We start from the raw sequence: 16717 nt of genomic DNA, 5'->3' as shown, positions 1-16717 counted from the left end.
AGAGCTCCCAGCTCCACCACTGGCTGGCACATGACTGGGCCCATCTGTGCCTCAGTTACCTCATCTATGACAAAAGGACAATTAAGCAGTAGTCACTTTATGAGGCTATTTCACAGATGAAATCAGTTAATGCAGAAAGAGCCCTTAGAGCAGAGGCTGGCAGCAGCGGAGGCCAACCAAAGTCAGCTGTGTCAGCCCTGCCCTGTGTGTCCCCAGCCTCTGAGGCCCTGGCTTGCGTGCGAGGAGCTGACCATGGCCTGTCCAGGTACTGGCTCACCTGGCCTCTGGGCTGGGCTGGTGGGGGAGGGTCTGCTTCATTTGCCTGCTTCACTTGGTGGCTCCCCCAGCCAGGTGGAGCACCTACTAGGGAGGCAGGGATGGGCTCTGGCCGGCTGGGAACTGGGGAATGGGCCTTGCTGGCTGGGATGCTCTGGACCAGCATCTGAAGCTCATTTCCTGCTGGGATGTATTTCCTGGCTGGCCTTTGGATCCCCTGGAAGCCCTGGCCTCTGGGGACCTGGGGACCGTGGAATGAGAATAGCTCCCGCCCCGTTGACCCTACTGGCTGTTGAGAGAAGGACATGAGATGGTCCTCTCATCAGTCGGCCCTTTGCGCAGACCCTGGGCTGAGGGCTTCATGTATGTGACCTTGACCCCATGCCTGGAGCTCAGAGAGGGGAAGTGGTTGGGACAGCCACACAGCGGAAGGCAGCACCTGTTTTTCCCAAGCCTCCCCTTCCCCAGCTACAGGTCCTCAGCATAGCATCCCTGCCTTCTCCCCCACTGCAGGCTACACGTTGGTGGTCCAGTACCTGCCCTGGGTGGGCGGGAAGTGTCATTCCTGCCCCAGCTGAGCTCTGAGGGGACATGGGGGTCTGCAGCAGGCCTGCGCCCTTTCCCATGACCTGAGAGCTGGAATTTCATCTGTGATTTCCCAATGGCTCGGGGCTGGGCGTGGGGGCTGGAGCAACTGACAGCCTGCCAGGGATTGCTCAATGCACCCACAGCAGGGGCCACAGAGGCAGCCCGCCAGGCTCCCTCTGCTCACATCCTCATTGCCCGGCCTGCTGGCTGAACTGCAGCTGGGCCTCAGTCTCCCCATCCGTGCCTGGGGAGCAGGCGGGATGGCCCTCCCAGCATGGGTGTGATGTGTCTCTGTTGGCTCTTCTGAAAAATGGGGCTGTTGTCACCTCGGGGAACTCAGGGAGGGGGAGTGGGGTCCATCTTATTGTCACCACTTGGCAGCCGCCTCCCTCCCTCCGCAGCTCAAGCCCCCAGGGATGGGATGGAAGATGACAGTCCAGGCCCAAAGCTGGCGCTGGGCCACCCCTCCAGAGGAGGAAGAGGAAGTTCTTAGTCCCCAAAACACCCCTGCCCCCTACTTGCTCAGCCATCCCTCACTGGGACCTGTGCCCAGGCTGTTGGGGGAGGGGGGTCGAGATGGGGGAGGAGCGAGCTGCGTTGAGAAGGGAAGCTGGTGCGGAGCGAGCCGGGAAATTCCTGAATGACATGTCCCTCTCCAGAGCACAGGGATTCTTAGTCCGCGCAAAAGGGAAGGCATCCGCTGCCAGTAAGTTCCTTTTACCCTCCTCCCGCTACACAGACCCAGAGAAACAAGGCTTAGCTGGGGAAACTGAGGCCCGGAAAAGGGTGTGACCTGCTCATACACAGTGGAGCAGGGACAACGCTGGGCCGGGTGGCGACTGAAGTCTGAGCTCTTGGGGTCTGGACCCCAGAAACCTGGCCTGGCTCAGCCCCACCTCCTCAGAAATGGGCAGTGCTTCCCTCGGAGCCCTGCAGGCTTGGCGTGAATTCAGACCCTGCCACTTACGGTGTCACCTTGGACATGTCACTTCGCCTTTCTGAGCCTCAGTTTCCTCGTGTCAACAAGACTCGATAATGGTCGTGTGGGCAAAACACCAGCCCAGCGCCGGGTGGTCATTGGTGCTTTGTCCATACCCTGAGTGAGCAGCCCTGCAGCCGTCCTTCCCCAGGGGCGCCTCCTCCAGGAAGCCCCCCCCCCCATGCCTCCATGCAGCCACAGTGGTGCCGCTGGAGTGGGAGGCTCTCCCCAGAAGGGGTGACCCTCGCGGGGCCTGAGGCTGGCTCTGTGACGAGGGAAAGTGCCCTGGGGGGCGTGGACCCCTCCCAGGCAGCCAATCAGGGCCGTCGTCGGACAATGGGGCAGAGCCCGCCAATCCCGGGGCTGCTGAGCTCCTGGGGTGCAGTTACCCTCACCCCACTTACTCGGCGGGCGCTTGGCCAGCACCCTCTGTCCCCGGACCCCCGCCCACTGATGGGAGGTAGTGACCCCGCTGCCCCTCTCCTGCCCCCGTCGCCTGCTGGGCGGGCCCCTCCCGTCGGGCTGCGCGTCACCCCGGACTCCCTCAAGGCGACACACTTGATCTCCGCCCGCGGGTTTTCCGCGATCGCGGCGGGCGGGGCGGCGGGCGGGGCCTGTGACTATTTCAGGCCGCGCCGGGCCCTGCCAGGACAGCTGCGCCCGTCCGACAAAGTAAGTGACCTCCGCCGTGCGTCAGTCCCCGCTGCTCTGGGCATCTTCCCGCCCCGGACCCGCTTCCCCAGCCGGCCGGGTCCTGGGAGGGAGCGCCCGGCGCGACCGAGGGTACCTAGAGAGCGGGATGCTTCGGGGGTTCCCGGCCTCGGGCGGCCCCCCTGCTGGGGAAACCGAGGCCCCTACGATGAGCGCCTGCGTGTCAGGGCCCAGTGGACCCAGGTTTGGCGCCCCCAGGGCAGGGCTCCGTCCTGAAAGGCCGGGGGCAAGGGCTGCGGGAGCAAGTGGCAAGGATCTCCTTTCCATTGGACAGTAGGAAGGCTGGGGCCCAGGCCGTGGCTCCCGGGCTGTGTGGCCTAGGCGAGTCACTTCCCTTCTCTGCACTTGGGGGTCCTTGTCTGGGAGCTGCATGAGCCCTCCCTATCAGGTCCAGGATAGAGGGAGCCAGGCACAGAGGCCACTGGGAGGCTTCAGGGCTTCAGCCCTGACCCCAGGAGGGGGTGAGGGTGTGTGAGCCTGAGGACAAGCTGGGGAGGGAAGAGGCTTGGCGAAGGTGCCACTGTTGGGCCACAGGCTGTGGCCACACTGTGTGACTCTGAGCAGCCCAGTTCCTGCCTGAGTGTCCCCAGCCAAGGGCCAGGGCCTAAGGGCTTGCCTCTCCTACTGTCCTCGAAGCCACACTAAGGCCGACTATGTGCCCATCACTGGGCTGTGTGGTTTTGCCACATCCTCCCAGCAGCACTGTGAGGTGGGTGCCCTCCTCCCCGTTTCCCAGATGTAGAAACTGAGGCCTGTGAAGGAAGCGGTGTGGTCAGTCTACAAACTAGTGAATGGTGCAGCTGAGCTCACAGCCTTGTCTGTTTCCACTGCATCAGCTGCTCCTGGGGTGGGGCGAGGATTCTGTGCAGCAGCGGGAAAAGGCAGGGATGCCAAGCCGGGCACCCGCAGGAGCCTGGCCCGTGTGGGGATGAGGAGCTGTGTCATACCGGGAGGTGGGGGACAGTGAGGGCAGCGGTGGGCCAGGTGGTCAGGGCAGCCCCACCCCAGAAGGAGGGCAGAGGGGAGGCCCAGGTGCCCAGGGCAGGGCTGAGAATGAGACTGGCTGGCAGGGGAATCTAGCTGGGCAGCGAGAGGGCAGAGTGGTGGTGTCAGGTGGCCTGCACCTGGGGATTGCGGCTTTGTGGCTCCCCAGGGCACTTCTTGCTGGATCCTCGAGTGGGACTCTCAGTCCAAATGGCCCAGGAGAGGCAGCTGAGGTCCAGGAGTTCAGGGATCTGCCCAGGCCACTGGGATGGGGTGTGAGGAACCCAGGCTCACTGTCCCCCACATGGCTCTGGCCAAGCGTCCGGGGTTCTGCCTGGGGGAGTGGGACAGGGTGGTCCGGCTGGTGGAGGCAGCAGGGGCTGTGGGAAGAGCTAGACAGGCCTCGTCTGAGCCCCAGGCCTGTTGTGTGCCTGCGGCAAGCTACTGCCACCTCCTGTCTCAATACTCCCCCTCTTACGCTGCATTCCTGCCGCCTCCCAGGACAGTTGCAAGGTTTAAGCAAAGTCACTGCCTCCTGTGAGGCATGGCTTGATGTGCTTACTTTTGAGGGGTGGGGTAGGCAGGTGGCACCATGGCTGTGGGCACCCCAGCTACCAGGAAGGCCCAGCCCTGCAGGCTCCCCATTCCCAGCCCTGCCCTGCTGCCTCCCAGGAGGCAACCAAGCTCCCCTCCAGGGTCCCGCCTCTCTGGATGTAGCTTGCAGGGCAGTAGGGTACATGGAGGCAGGGGCAGAGCCAGGCTCTGCATCCGGTGAGCTGAGTTCCAGGCCCAAGCTGTGGACCTTAGGGACATTTTAAACGTCTCTGGGCACTTCCGTAAGATGAGGAAGATGACACGTCTTCCAGTGGGAGTGAGGACAAGATGGGGTGGGCACCCCAGAAGGGCACCAAAAGTGGAAACTTTTGTGATGATGATGTCATCCCATTGGGCGCATCCAGGGTGGGGTGGGAGCTGGGAAGCCGGGCTGTTGCTGAGTGACCCCGAGCTGCCCTAGGCCTTGCTAAGCCCTGTGCCCCACTGTTATATGAAAGGTTCTCCAAGGCATATTCCCTTCCCCCGAAGTCTGGCCCCGAATGATCCCATTTGAGAGAGTGCTGTGGTTTCTGTGGGCCTGAGCCCTGAGGTTGGGGTAGGGAGTCAGGCTCTGCTTCCCTCGTGGTCCCAGAAGGAGTGGCTGTGTTTCTGCTTATGGCATCCCTCCAAGACCTCACTGCTAGACAAGACAAGAGAGGAGCCGAGTAGGCTGCAGCAGGGGCGGGGGCTGGACGGGAGGAGGCCTGGGTTTCCACCCCAGCCTGGCCCCAGGTCCTCTGTGACCCTGGCATGGCCCTGGCCACTCTGGACAGGGTCTGCTGGGATCCAGCACGGGGCCTTATGCCCTGCGTTCTTCTTCTCCCTGCCCAGAGGGTGGGCTGCCAAGGAAGGGTTTGCCAGAACGAAGTGATGGCCCCCTTGTCCGGGAGGCCCCCTCGTCCGGGAGGCCCCCTCGTCGGGGAAGGCTGGTGTCCCCTGCCTCTTCTCTGCTTTGGAGGCTATTCTCCAAAGGGCTGGGGGTACTGCGAGAGGAGCTGTTGGTGGTGAGACACCCAGGCCAGGGAGGGAGCTGGGTTGCTGGTACTCATCTGGGCCAGCCCATGATCAGAGCCCTGGTGGTTGTCCGTGTGAAACCAGATCCAGCATGCTTAGTGCTGCCACATGCTATGTGCTTGGGCCTGGGAGCTCAGCCAGGGCCCGTCCACTCTGGCCACTGACCCCTTCCTTCATCCCTTCCCACCTGCAGGTCTGAGCCAGGGTGATGCTGAAGATGATGACCTTCTTCCAGGGCCTCCCGGGTGAGCGGCCTGTGCCAGGGGCTGTTGACTTCCCCAGAAGCCCCCAGAAGCTGCCCTCCACATCGGAGGGGGAGTCTGAGGCCTCCATGTCAGAGGCCTCCTCTGAGGACCTGGTGCCATCCCCGGAGACGGGGGCAGCTCTGGAGAGGGACGAGGAGAGGGCTGCAAAGAAGGAGAAGAAGAAGAAGTCAAAAGGGCTGTCCAGCATGCTCAAGGTCTTCAAAGGGAGGAGGAAGAAGGGCCAGCCCAGCTCGGTGGAGCCGGAGGCTGAGCCAAACGCCAGCCCGGGGCTGGACAGCAGGCTGCCCACAGGTGCGCTGGGGCTCAGGTGGGGTTGGGGCCGGGTCAGAGCTAGTCCAGGGCCTGGGCAGGGTGGGGGCTGTCAGAGTGGACCAACCACTCCTTGGACCCCAGTGGACAGGACAGGAGGGCTGCTTTCACCTGCCCCTCCCCAATATGGGGGTCTGGGAATGGGGGGACCAGGGCATTAGTCCTGTTTGGGACACTGCCTCGCCTCCTTGGGCAAGCCATTTAATCCTCTGTGGGCGTCCCGGGAAGTGACGTATCCCTTTAGAGGTCTGTCCCTGTCGCTAACCGGCTGCTCTGGCCGCAGTGGAGGAGCTGAAGGTGGACCTGGAGCACGGGCGGCTGGAGGCGGCGCGGCCGCTGCTAGCGCTGGAGCGGGAGCTGCTGGAGACGGCGGCGGCGGGCCGCCTGAGCGACCAAGAGCTGGTGCGGCGCCAGAGCAAGGTGGAGGCGCTGTACGCGCTACTGCGCGACCAGGTGCTGGGTGTGCTGCGGCGCCCCCTGGAGGCTGCGCCCGAGCAGCTGCGCCAGGCGCTGGCCGTGGTGGCCGAGCAGGAGCTCGAGGACCGCCAGGTGGCGGCGGGGCCCGGGGGCTCGGCGCTGGCGCCCACGCGTCCACGGCACTGGCTGCAGCTGTGGCGCCGCGGCGTGACCCAGGCGGCCGAGGAGCGGCTGAGCCAGCCAGTGGCCACGGGCGCCGAGGGCCCCTCGGCGGCGGAGCGCACCTTCCTGCACATGGGCCGCACCATGAAGGAGGACCTGGAGGCCGTGGTGGAGCGGCTCAAGCCACTCTTCCCCGCCGAGTTCCACGTGGTGGCGGCCTACGCCGAGAGCTACCACCAGTACTTCGCGGCCCAGCTGGCCGCCATGGCGCAGTTCGAGCTGTGCGAGCGTGACACCTACATGCTACTGGTCTGGGTGCAGAACCTCTACCCTAAGTGAGCAGCTGGCCAGCGGACCGGAGGGCTGGGGCGAGAGGGGCCTGGGCGGCTGTGGGGGGTCCAGGGTGCAGGGAGCAGGTAGAGACGTCTGTGCGCCCAGGGGCTCCTGTCTGAGACCGCAGGGGTGGGGCCTGGGCTCAGAGAGGGGAACCTGGACTCCAAGGCGGGTGAGGCCTGGGCATGCTGGGTGGGGTTGGAGTGGGACCTGGACATAGGGGCAGGACCTAGGATAAATCTGCTTTGCCCTTGGAATCCTTAATTTCCTGGACTTCAGAGAGGTGCTCAGCCACATTCTGCAGTTAGGGAGACTGAGGCACAGAGAATGGCAGGGACCTCATCATTCATTCATTCAATTAGTACTTCCTGAGCTCCCGATCTGGTGAGGAGGCCAGGGACTGCGGGAGCCCAGAGCAGGGGCCCTGCTGCTGCCTAGGAAATCAGGGGAGCCAGCCTGGAGAAGGAGGTCGCGGCATGAGCTAGGAGCCTGCCTTACCCTGGGGAAGCTCACAGTCTAGACTGAAAAGGAGCCAGGCAGTGGAGGGGAGAGGGCAGGCTCAGAGCAGGGCGGGAAGGCCAGGGCAAAGCCTGAGGCTGAGCCACGGGGCATGCTGGGAGCTGTGCAGGACTTGTCAGTGTTTGGATTTATCTGGCCGGCTATGGGGGCACTCCCAGGCAGGAGAGCCAGCGGGTGGGCAGGGCCAAGTGGCCTGTTGGGAAGACCCCTGCTGCACAGGGTGGTCCAGTGAGACTTCAAAGCCTAGAGCTCCTCAGGTGGAGGTGGTGGTGCCAATGGAGGCCACAGGGGACCCCAGCTGGGTACACCCTGGCTCATGTACCCAGCCTCAGGGATCCCAGAGCATGCTTGCCATTCACACAGGCCACTCACTGCTGGGTGGGGTGGGGGGGATTTGAACTCCTCGGAAATGCCCGGGCCCAGGAGGCCAGGGTTCTTACTGCAAGCCTTGGCCCCGCTGGCCGCAGCCCCAAGTGTAGAGTCCGGGGAAGGACGTCTGGAGGTGTAGCCAGGGTCAGCAGTATCTGAGGGTCTCGGACACATTGGTGGGCAAGGCCTGGGTGGCCTGGCAAATGCCACGGGCTCAGTTGGTGCTGATGGTCAGTCTCCAGCAGGAGGACCGGAGGAAGGGCCAGTGGGGGCGGTGGGTGAGGTCTCAGCAGGGCACGGGGAAATCCAGTCTCAGGCAGGGGCTGGGGGACATGGCCCAGCCCTGGGCTAGTTCCTTCTTGCTTGCCCTGACTCACCAGGAAGCTCTGGGCACCTGGCTCCTCTGCCTTCCTGTCCCGGTGACCTCAGAGTCTCCCGGCCCAGAGCCCAGTGGGGTTAGCAGGGCAGGGAGCTGAGGCTGAGCTGGGCACGGAACCGGGGGTGGGGGTATCCAGGGAGGCGTGGTCAACGCCATTGTGTCCAGAAGTGTGGGGAGCAAAGGGACACCCTGCAGTTAGGGCCACAGAGAGGGCCATTCTTAAGCCTCTGGGTAGACAAAGGGCTCTCAGGAAGTGCCAGGGCTGGGCAGGTCCCCTGGGAGCTCTGGGACCCTGCAGAGGCGCCATGAGGGTGAGCTGAGATTCCCCAGCTCAGGGCAGCCCTTCCTGGCAGACTGGCCCCCACCCTGGGCTGGTGGGATGCTGGCGTCAGTGGGGCGGAGTGCAGTGCCGGCGGGGTGGGGGGGTGGGAGGGAGGAGGCCAGAACCAGGCCTACACTGGCTGTGACGACCATCTGGGTTTTATCTACGGGAGGGGAAGCTGGGAGTGCGGGGGTCAGATCTGTGTTTTCAGAAGTGTCCCCGGCTGCAAGGTGGAGGGACTGCTGCAGGTCAGGGCTGAGGCAGGGAGACCAGTGAGGAGCCAGCCGGGGGCCTGGGTGGTGCAAGGTGACTTCAGGGGACATTGGTGGACAGGAGTGGATGAGGGATGAGAGAGAAATAGGAGGGTGATATTCCTAGGTTTGGCCTGAGCCAGACTGGGTGGATGGGGAAGCTGGGGCAAGGGGTTGGGGCTTAGCTCTGGGCCTGCCGGAAGGAACTGGGAGGGGTGCTAGCTTGAGGGAGCTTGCCTTGTGGCTGGCGCAGTTCCTCACGGGGCCTCCCTCCACCCACAGTGACATCATCAACAGCCCTAAACTGGCAGGTGAGCTGCAGGGTATCAGGCTGGGGAGCCTCCTGCCCCCTAAGCAGATCCGGCTGCTGGAGGCCACATTTCTGTCCAATGAGGTGGTGAGTCCTGAGTTGGGGACAAGGATGGGAGCAGTGGGAAGGAAACACAGGGGAGGCGCCTGAGACAGACCAGATGTGGGCAGGGGACAGACAGAAGGCTGGATTGACAAACAGCCAGGCAGAGAAAATGTGGCACAGCCAGGCAGAGGGCTGGCAGTGTTCAGTCAGAGCCCAGGACCTGGTCACTGGGCACCAGTGGGCAGGGTGGGGGCAGGGCCCAGGCCCAGTGTCCCTGGGCCTCTGAGGACCTGTCCCTGAGCTGCTGTCTCTAGCTGGCCGGGGGCAGCTCTGGGCATTCGAGCATTTGGGACAGGGGAAGGGGCAGAGAAGAGGCTGCCGCAGATGGCTATGCAGGGAGCAGGCTCAGTGGTGCGTGGGAGGCCAGCCCACCTGACTGACCTGTCCCCCACCCCCAGGCCAATGTGAAGGAGCTGATGGCCAGGGCCCTGGAGCTGGAGTCACAGCGCTGGGCCCAGGATGTGCCCCCACAGAGGTTAGATGGCCACTGTCACAGCGAGCTCGCCATTGATGTCATCCAGGTACCACGGTCTGTCCCCCGTGCACGTAGTACACACACACATCCCACACACGTGCAAGGGAGCGCACTGGTGCAGAGCACACCCCACCCACTGTGTGCATACATGTGCCCCCTCCAACCCCTCCACCCCGTTCCAGCATGCCCCCTGCCTGCCCCACCCCAACCCCGCCCCAGTCCTGCCCTGCTCAGCTCACCCCCTGTTCCCCACAGATCGTCTCCCAGAGTCAGGCCAAGGCCGAGAGCATCACCTCTGACCTGGGCGTGCAGATAAGGCAGGTGCTGCTGCTGGAGCTGGCTGGATTCCTTAGGAGGTGGGTGTGCGCGTGTGAGTGCGAGAGGGGTTCCCAGCAGCTAGGACCCCTCCTTTGTGCCCCAGGTGGGGATCCAAGCTAGATCAGCTCCACCTCCCTGCCCCTAGGGTGTCTGTCTGGGCGGGAGTCCTCTCCTCCTGCCCTGCTCCCTCCTGGGCACTGAGGCTCAGGTGACCTGGCCACCCCACATCCACTGGGAGCCCCTTGTCTCCTCCCCTACTCAGTCTCAGCTGCAAAGAGGGCGCACCCACCGGGAGTGAGACCCTGTCCCCTCCCTGTGCCCCCACTGCACTCTGGGCTCCTGCCCTCTGTGACCTCCAGGACTCCTGAAGCCACCCACCCCTCCACAGTCTTCCAGCTGGGAGGGACCTGGGGACAGATGGGGCAGCAGAGCCTGGGTGGCCCCTCTGCAGGAGCCCAGCTCTGGGCTACAGGGAGCTGAGAGGATGGAAAAGGCTCTAGACTCAGGGCGGCTGGTGGGGCCGCTGAGACTGGGACTGTTCCTGTGCTTGGTGTTTGTGCTGGTCCTGAATGTGCTCCTGCCTGTTTCACCAGCTACCAGCGTGCCTTTGACGACTTTCTGGAGAGGTACAAACAGCTGAAAAATTACAGGGCCAATGTCATCGCCAACATCAACAACTGCCTGTCCTTCCGGTGAGGGTGGTGATGGGCTGGGAAGGAGTGGGAAACGCTGGCCTGCCTGGGGGAGAGAAAGGGTAGCTGAGGGTGGAGGGGAGGGTGCAGGGATGGGGACAGGAGCAGCTTCAGCAGAGATGTGGAGGGAACAAGCAGGGCTGGTGCAGCCAGCGTTTATCAAGTGCTACTGTGTCAAGCCCTTATGCAAATGCCCTGCTCTTGATCTCATTTGATACAGTAGACTCTGCAAAGTGGGCACAGTAATTGCGTCCTTTAAGCTGGGGAGCAAGCTGGGGTGGGGAGAGGCTGAGTCACTGTAGCTGTGCGCTGGGAAGTCAGGCTGGGCCCTGCCCCGGGAGGGCCCCAGATGGGCTGACCTGGACGTGTGCCCACAGGGCATGGGAGCCATTGAAGGTTCCAGAGTGCAGGAGATAGTTTAGGAAGATTCAGCTAGGGCTAACTGTGTCCCTGGGTGTGGGGTTGAAGCCTAGGCAGGGCTGGTGTGACCTCCCTCCCCCACCCTCTAGGGCATCTGTGGAGCAGAGGTGGCAGACACTACAGGACACCCACAGCCACCTGCTAGTCCCTCTGAACGAGATCAAGACTCATGGCTTCGACTCCCTGCTTCAGAACCTGTTCTTGGACCTGAAGGTAGCTGGAGCTCTTCCCCTTGGCGGGTCTGGGAGGGTCCTCTAGCGGGGAGGAATGCAGGGTCCTCCAGCCGGGAGGAATGGAGGGTCCACCAGGGGGGAGGAATGGAGGGTCCCCCAGCGGGGAGGAGTGGAGGGAGCATAGACCAGGAGGGGACAGGTTCTGGGTCGTGGGAGGCTGGACTGGCCAAGCTGTCATGAGGCTGGTGACAGTGGGTGGTGGGAGCCATAGAACGCTCTTGAGCTGAGCCCCACCATGCATTCTGAGTGAGCTTGGCCTGAGTGGGACTGCCCAGGGCTGGGAGGGCAAGGGGCATGGGTTTATATGGGATAAGTTTCTGTTCCCGGTCCCCATTTAGACCCAGCTCAGCCCCCAAGTTTGCGCACGTGTTTCCTCAACTCCCCCTGCCCGTCTGCTGCCTCCATGCCCAGCTCTCACCCCCTGGTGCTCAGTGTCCTTGGCAGCTGCCCACCAAGGCTGCAGTGGGCCAGGAGTTTGCACAAACTCCTTAGGTCCTTTGGCAGAGGGCTGGGGTAGGGGCCCCCAAAGGAAGAGGAGGGGGTTCCCTGCCCACATTTGCTGGGTGCTCATTTTGTCCCCAGCGCCCAGGGCAGGAGTCCACAGGCAGCTTGACGCCCGGCCTGTGGCCAGCTGGTGGTGGAGGCCTGGGCGGTGACCCTGGATGACTTGGCACTGGCCCTCACTGGTTCAGCCAAGCACATGGCCTTGTTTATGTAGGAATTTATTTATGTAAGAAGGATGCCTGGAAGAGGCCTCCGGGCGGGCAGACAGCTGTCCCGGCCCCTGTGCCCCAGCTGGGGACCTTGGAGAAGGGTACACAGAGCCCGCCTCCACTTCCTGTCTGGGAACAGGCACTTGAGTCCCCCCCTGGATCCTTTGGGAGTCCCCGAGCCCCAGCCTCTCTGGCTGCCTCTCTCCTCCCTGTGTTTGGGAGAGTGATAGGTGCGTGAGTGTCTGTGTGTGCGTGTCTGCGGGTGGCGGCCCTTCCTTGGCAGGTCTCCCAGACATCCTGCCTCTCTTGCAGCCGCTGTTCAAGAGGTTCACGCAGACCCGCTGGTCAGCCCCGGTGGAGATCCTGGAGGAAATCCTCGCCACCGTGAGTGAGAGGCTGCCTGAGTTCTCAGAACTGCAAGACTCCGTCCGGAAGGTGAGGAGGCACCGGCTGGTGGGTGGGCGGGTGGGGGCAGCCACGCGATCACACACACATGCATGCACACGTGAGCACATGCACACGTAGGTGCTAGGCCGGTGGGTGGGTGGGCGCGGGCAGCCCCGATGCACATGTGATTGTGTGTGTAGACACACATGTGCACACACACACAAGTACTCCTTTGCTCTGACTCCTGCCTCTCCCCGGACTCCCATTTCGGGGTGCAAGGGCCACGAGACTTGGCTGGAGGTGATGAGCTCCTCGTCAGCGGCGGCTCACACCACCTTGGCTGCCCATCCACCTAGGAGCTCATGGAGGCTGTGCATCTGCACCTGGTGAAGGAGTACATCATCCGCCTCAGCAAGCGGCGCCTGATCCTCAAGACAGCGGAGCAGCAGCAGCAGCTGGCACGGCACATCCTCAGCAACGCTGACCTCATCCATTGCTTCTGCACTCAGAACGTAAGCCCATCTGCCTGCCCCTCCGGAGCTCCATTAGGCTCCAGGACAGCCCCTTGGGGCCTCTCTGGGCCCTGGTGCCCTCCCACCAACAAGGCCTGTGTCTGCAGGGCTCCTCCGCGAACTGGCTGAGTCTTGCCCTCCCCAGGCTGGCTGAGATCATCTGCCTGCAAGACCTCAACGCCATCAAGATTGAGGTGGCCACTTATGTCACCTGGTACCCTGACTTCAGGTGAGAAAAGTGGTCACCGTGGGGCCTGAGCAGTCAGCAGAGTCCTGCCAGACCCCACTGTCTGTGGTTAGAGGCTTGGCGGGGCAAATCAGCAAACTTCAGGGCCCGTGGCGCTCTGATCCTGGTCCCAGTGACAGGGATGTATTCATTTGCTCCTCACCACAACCATAGGGCTTTCTGTCGTCATGTTACAGATGAGGCCTGGAGACCTTAAGGAACGTGCCCACGATGGCACAGCTACTCAGTGGTAAAGCCAAGATTACCAGGCCAGGCAGTCTGGCTTGGCAGCTCATGCTCTTAGCCTCTCAGAAGGGGAAAGTGAGGCGAGAGAGGCCAGGGACGTGCGAGAGGCCGTGGCATGTCAGTAGTGAAGGTGGCACCCATCACTCAGCCTGGGGGTCCTCGGGTCCACATCCCTGTTCTGGAGTGGAGGTTTAGCCCCTGGCTGCCTGAGGGCCTGGTAAGCCAGGGACATTTTTTCTTTCTAGGCTGGGCCCTCTGACTTGGTAGGGAAAGTTTAGACAGGCTTTGAGTTGGGATGACCCGGCTTAGCCTAGCCCAGCTCCTGACTAACCCATCCTACCCATCCACCCACCCACCCACCCATTTGCTCACCCACTCAGTCAGCTCATCCACCCATCCACCTACCCACCTACTTACCTGCACACTCACATTCACCCACCTGCTCACCCATACAAGCACTCATTCAACGATCTACTCACCCATCCATGCATCCATCCATCCATCCATCCATCCATCCATCCACCCACCCACTCGCTCACCTGTCCATCCATCCACTCACCCTTCCCACCTACAGTTATCCAGTGAGCCTCTGCTAGGTGCTAGGCTCTGTTCTAAGCACCGAGATGCAATGAGGTACAAGAAGGCCTGATCTCAGTCCTCCCTCAAGTAGCTTACAGTCTATGGAGGGCAAGCAGTAACAAGGTGATTGTTATTTACTTGCAACTGCAAGCTGTAAGGAGAGTTATGACCAAGGCTGTGAATAACAACAGGAGCTGAATTTAGACAGGGAGTTGGGAAGGCTTCTTTGAGGAGGTGACATTTTAGCTGAAACCTGAAGGTGTGAAGGACCTTTCCCTCAAGAGCATGGGGAAGAGCATTCCAGGAGGAACAGCCAGTGCAAAGGCCTGAGGAGGGCTGGAGCTTGGCATGCTCTAGAGTCTGAAAGAGTCAGAGTGGCTAGGAGTGGGGTGGGCAGGGGGCTGGCTGTAGGATCCTGTGGCAGCAGCTAGGAGTCAGGGAAGCTGGGACGAGGTGGGAGTAGGGGTGTTGGTGACCGACCTTGGCTGACAGACACTCTCCTTGCCAGCAAAGGCCACCTGAATGCCATCCTGGCTATCAAGGGGAATCTGTCAAGCAGTGAAGTCCGGAGCATCCGCAGCATCCTGGACATCAACACTGGCCCGCACGAATCCACCCATCCCCTATTTTCGCTCATAAGGGTTGGTTAGCTTTTCCTGCAACCTGACCTGCTTTGAGCGTCCGCGGGCACCATGTACCATTCCACTTGAGGCCACCTGTTGAGACCAGTGCCGGCTCGATGGCTTCTCACAGGCCTCTGCCTTCTGCTGCTGCTCCTGCCCAGCCCCGGCCAAGACGCAAGCCCCTGGGCGGCTGGAGTGGACAGACCCCCCTGCCTCTCTGTCCTGTGGGGGTAGGGGCACCCATCCCGGGGAGCCGACCAGGCAATGCTGAAGAAAACACTTTGTAAACGATAGTTTATCATGCGTGTGTAAAAGGAGTGGGCTAGGAGGGGGAGTGGCCAGGGTTCAGGGACCCTGGCCACCTGCCATCATGTGGACCGCCCATGGTCTGCCTCGTAGCTGTCCTCTCCTTGGGTGGATCTGAGTCTTCTTCCCAGTTCCCTGGGGCTGGGCCGAGTCTCATCATCCTGCCTCCGACGGCCAGGGCCAAGGTGAGCCAGGTTCAGCAAGTCTGTGGATTGGAGGCGTGAGTGGAAGAGAAAGGAGGAAGAGATGAGCTCTCACCTGCAGCCTGGAAAGGTCTTTAACTGCCCCACAGGGGGACAGGGGTTTGTGGGGTCACAGAGCGAGTTGGGGGCAAAGTCAACATCAGAGCCCCCCTCCAGACTGCCCCTGGAACTTAGGCTGCCCCCTCTGCAGGCCTCCCACCACCCAATGCTCTCCAAGGGTAGTCCCAGGTGGCCTTGGCATCCACCACACCTGGGCCAGGGACACCCTGGTGTTCTCAGGATCACCTGCCCCCATACAGAGGCAGGCCCCAGAGGTGCTTTATGGACCCTGCCGCTTAACACTCACCTCTCTCGGAAGTCTGGCAGAGGCCTGGGCTGGGGGAGGGCAAGCTTGCCTTCTGATCCCTTGGACTCTGCATGAATTTTCTATTGCTGCTGTAACAAATGACCACAAACTTAGTGGTTTAAAACAAGAGCTTATTATCTCACAACCTGGAGGTCAGAAGTCTGAAATGGGTCTCACTGGGCTAAAATCAAGGTGTTAGCAGGACCGCATCCCTTCTGGAGACTCTGAAGGATAATCCATTTCCGTGCCTTTTCCAGCTTCTGGAGGCCGCGTGCGTTCCTTGGCTCGTGGCACCCTTCCATATTTAAGGCCAGCAACGTGGGCCCAGTGCTCACTCTGCTGTTCCTCTGGCTCCCTCTTCTACTTTTCAGGATCCTTGTGGTGACATCGGGCCCTCCTGGATAACCCAGGGTCACCTCCCCATTTTAAGGTCACCTGATCGTTGTTGTTAGTTGCCATTGAGTTGATTCCAACTGATAGAGACCCTGTGAAACTGCCCCACAGGGTTTCCTAGACTGTGGTCTTTATGGCAGCAGATAGCCAGTTTGTTTTCCTGTTTTTTTTTTAGATCTCCTGGTTTTTTCTCCCATGGAGCCATTGGTGGGTGAACAGATGACCTTTCGGGTAGCAGCTGAGTGCTTAACCATTGCTCTGCCAGGGCTCCTTAGTCCCCTGATTCGCAACCTGAATTCCCCCTTGCCATGAAATCTAACATACCCACAGGTTCCTGGGAATAGGATGTGGACGTCTTTGGGGGCCATTGTTCTGCCTACCACAACCTCCATCCCTCCCCTACCCTTGGGGACCCTCAGGTGGGGCACAGGACTGAGGGTCCCTCCTAGACCTCTGCTTACCACCAAGGTCCTGCTCAACCCTGGGCCAGAAAGCTCCCTCTCAGCCTAGGAGGGGGCAGTTTATGCCCCTGAAGGTGCCGTGGGGGCTCTGGAGCCAGAGCTCTTGGGGTTGCCCCGTCTTCCCGGTACAGTCTTTCAAAGCCTCGGCCAGGAACTGGCCTGTGTGAGTGTGCACAGAGGCCTTTGTACATTTGTAAGGAGTTTGTGCGTTTGATGTTATTAACATTATTTTTTGATAGTACTGCTTTTATACGAGTATACTCAGGATGGAACCTGGGTTTCTATAGCTTGATATAAAGCTGATTTCAAAAGTGGCTGTTGAGTGGCTCATTTTGGGAGATGCAAAGTGGTGGTGGGTTGGGAGTTCCCTACTCCCAGCTGGGGGCATTTTTAGCATCTTTCTCAGCCTCTTGGAGTCTGGGTGAACCCTGTCCTCCCAGGCTCTGTGTCCAATCCCCAGTCTGGCCAGCCCCAGAGGCCTGCAGGGTCCACACTGCCCCCTGAGCCTGAGCTTGGAGGGTCAGCCTGCAGCCATGCCAGTCACTACACCCCTCTGTGCCTCGGTTTCTTCACCTGTAAATTTAGAGTCATGATCCTGCTGGGCCCCCCCCCCAGCCCTTCCCTGAGGACGACCTGGGGGTGCACTCCCTGACGGCAGTTCCGTTTCATGGTGTGGGGTCCAGTGAGAACTGGCTC

The 16717-nt window shown here is 61.6% G+C and overlaps 1 protein-coding gene across 3 annotated transcripts; it reads left to right on the top strand.

The window, feature by feature from the left end:
* The first annotated feature begins 1440 nt into the window (after positions 1 to 1440).
* On the top strand, positions 1441 to 16596 carry TNFAIP2 (TNF alpha induced protein 2). 3 transcript variants are annotated; one of them, XM_004376701.2, is made up of 13 exons: positions 1441 to 1570; positions 5340 to 5703; positions 6005 to 6635; positions 8756 to 8870; positions 9287 to 9409; positions 9619 to 9719; positions 10275 to 10373; positions 10883 to 11006; positions 12052 to 12174; positions 12483 to 12638; positions 12746 to 12867; positions 14198 to 14330; positions 15736 to 16594. In XM_004376701.2, exons 2-13 carry the CDS (start codon positions 5355 to 5357, stop codon positions 15781 to 15783), a joined length of 2124 nt encoding a protein of 707 aa, XP_004376758.2. In that variant the 5' UTR covers positions 1441 to 1570; positions 5340 to 5354; the 3' UTR covers positions 15784 to 16594. The 3 variants fall into 3 exon arrangements, with proteins under 3 accessions (XP_004376758.2, XP_023587536.1, XP_023587535.1); XM_023731767.1 differs by lacking the exon at positions 1441 to 1570 and adding an exon at positions 2447 to 2515 and having other exon boundaries at positions 15736 to 16593; XM_023731768.1 differs by having other exon boundaries at positions 1442 to 1570; positions 14198 to 16596.
* Positions 16597 to 16717: the final 121 nt, after the last annotated feature.

The sequence above is a fragment of the Trichechus manatus genome, unplaced genomic scaffold, assembly GCF_000243295.1.
Source record: "Trichechus manatus latirostris isolate Lorelei unplaced genomic scaffold, TriManLat1.0 scaffold00045, whole genome shotgun sequence".
Classification (NCBI taxonomy): domain Eukaryota; kingdom Metazoa; phylum Chordata; class Mammalia; order Sirenia; family Trichechidae; genus Trichechus; species Trichechus manatus.
Note: the sequence above shows the minus strand (reverse complement) of the source record. Positions and strands in the feature narration are given on the sequence as shown.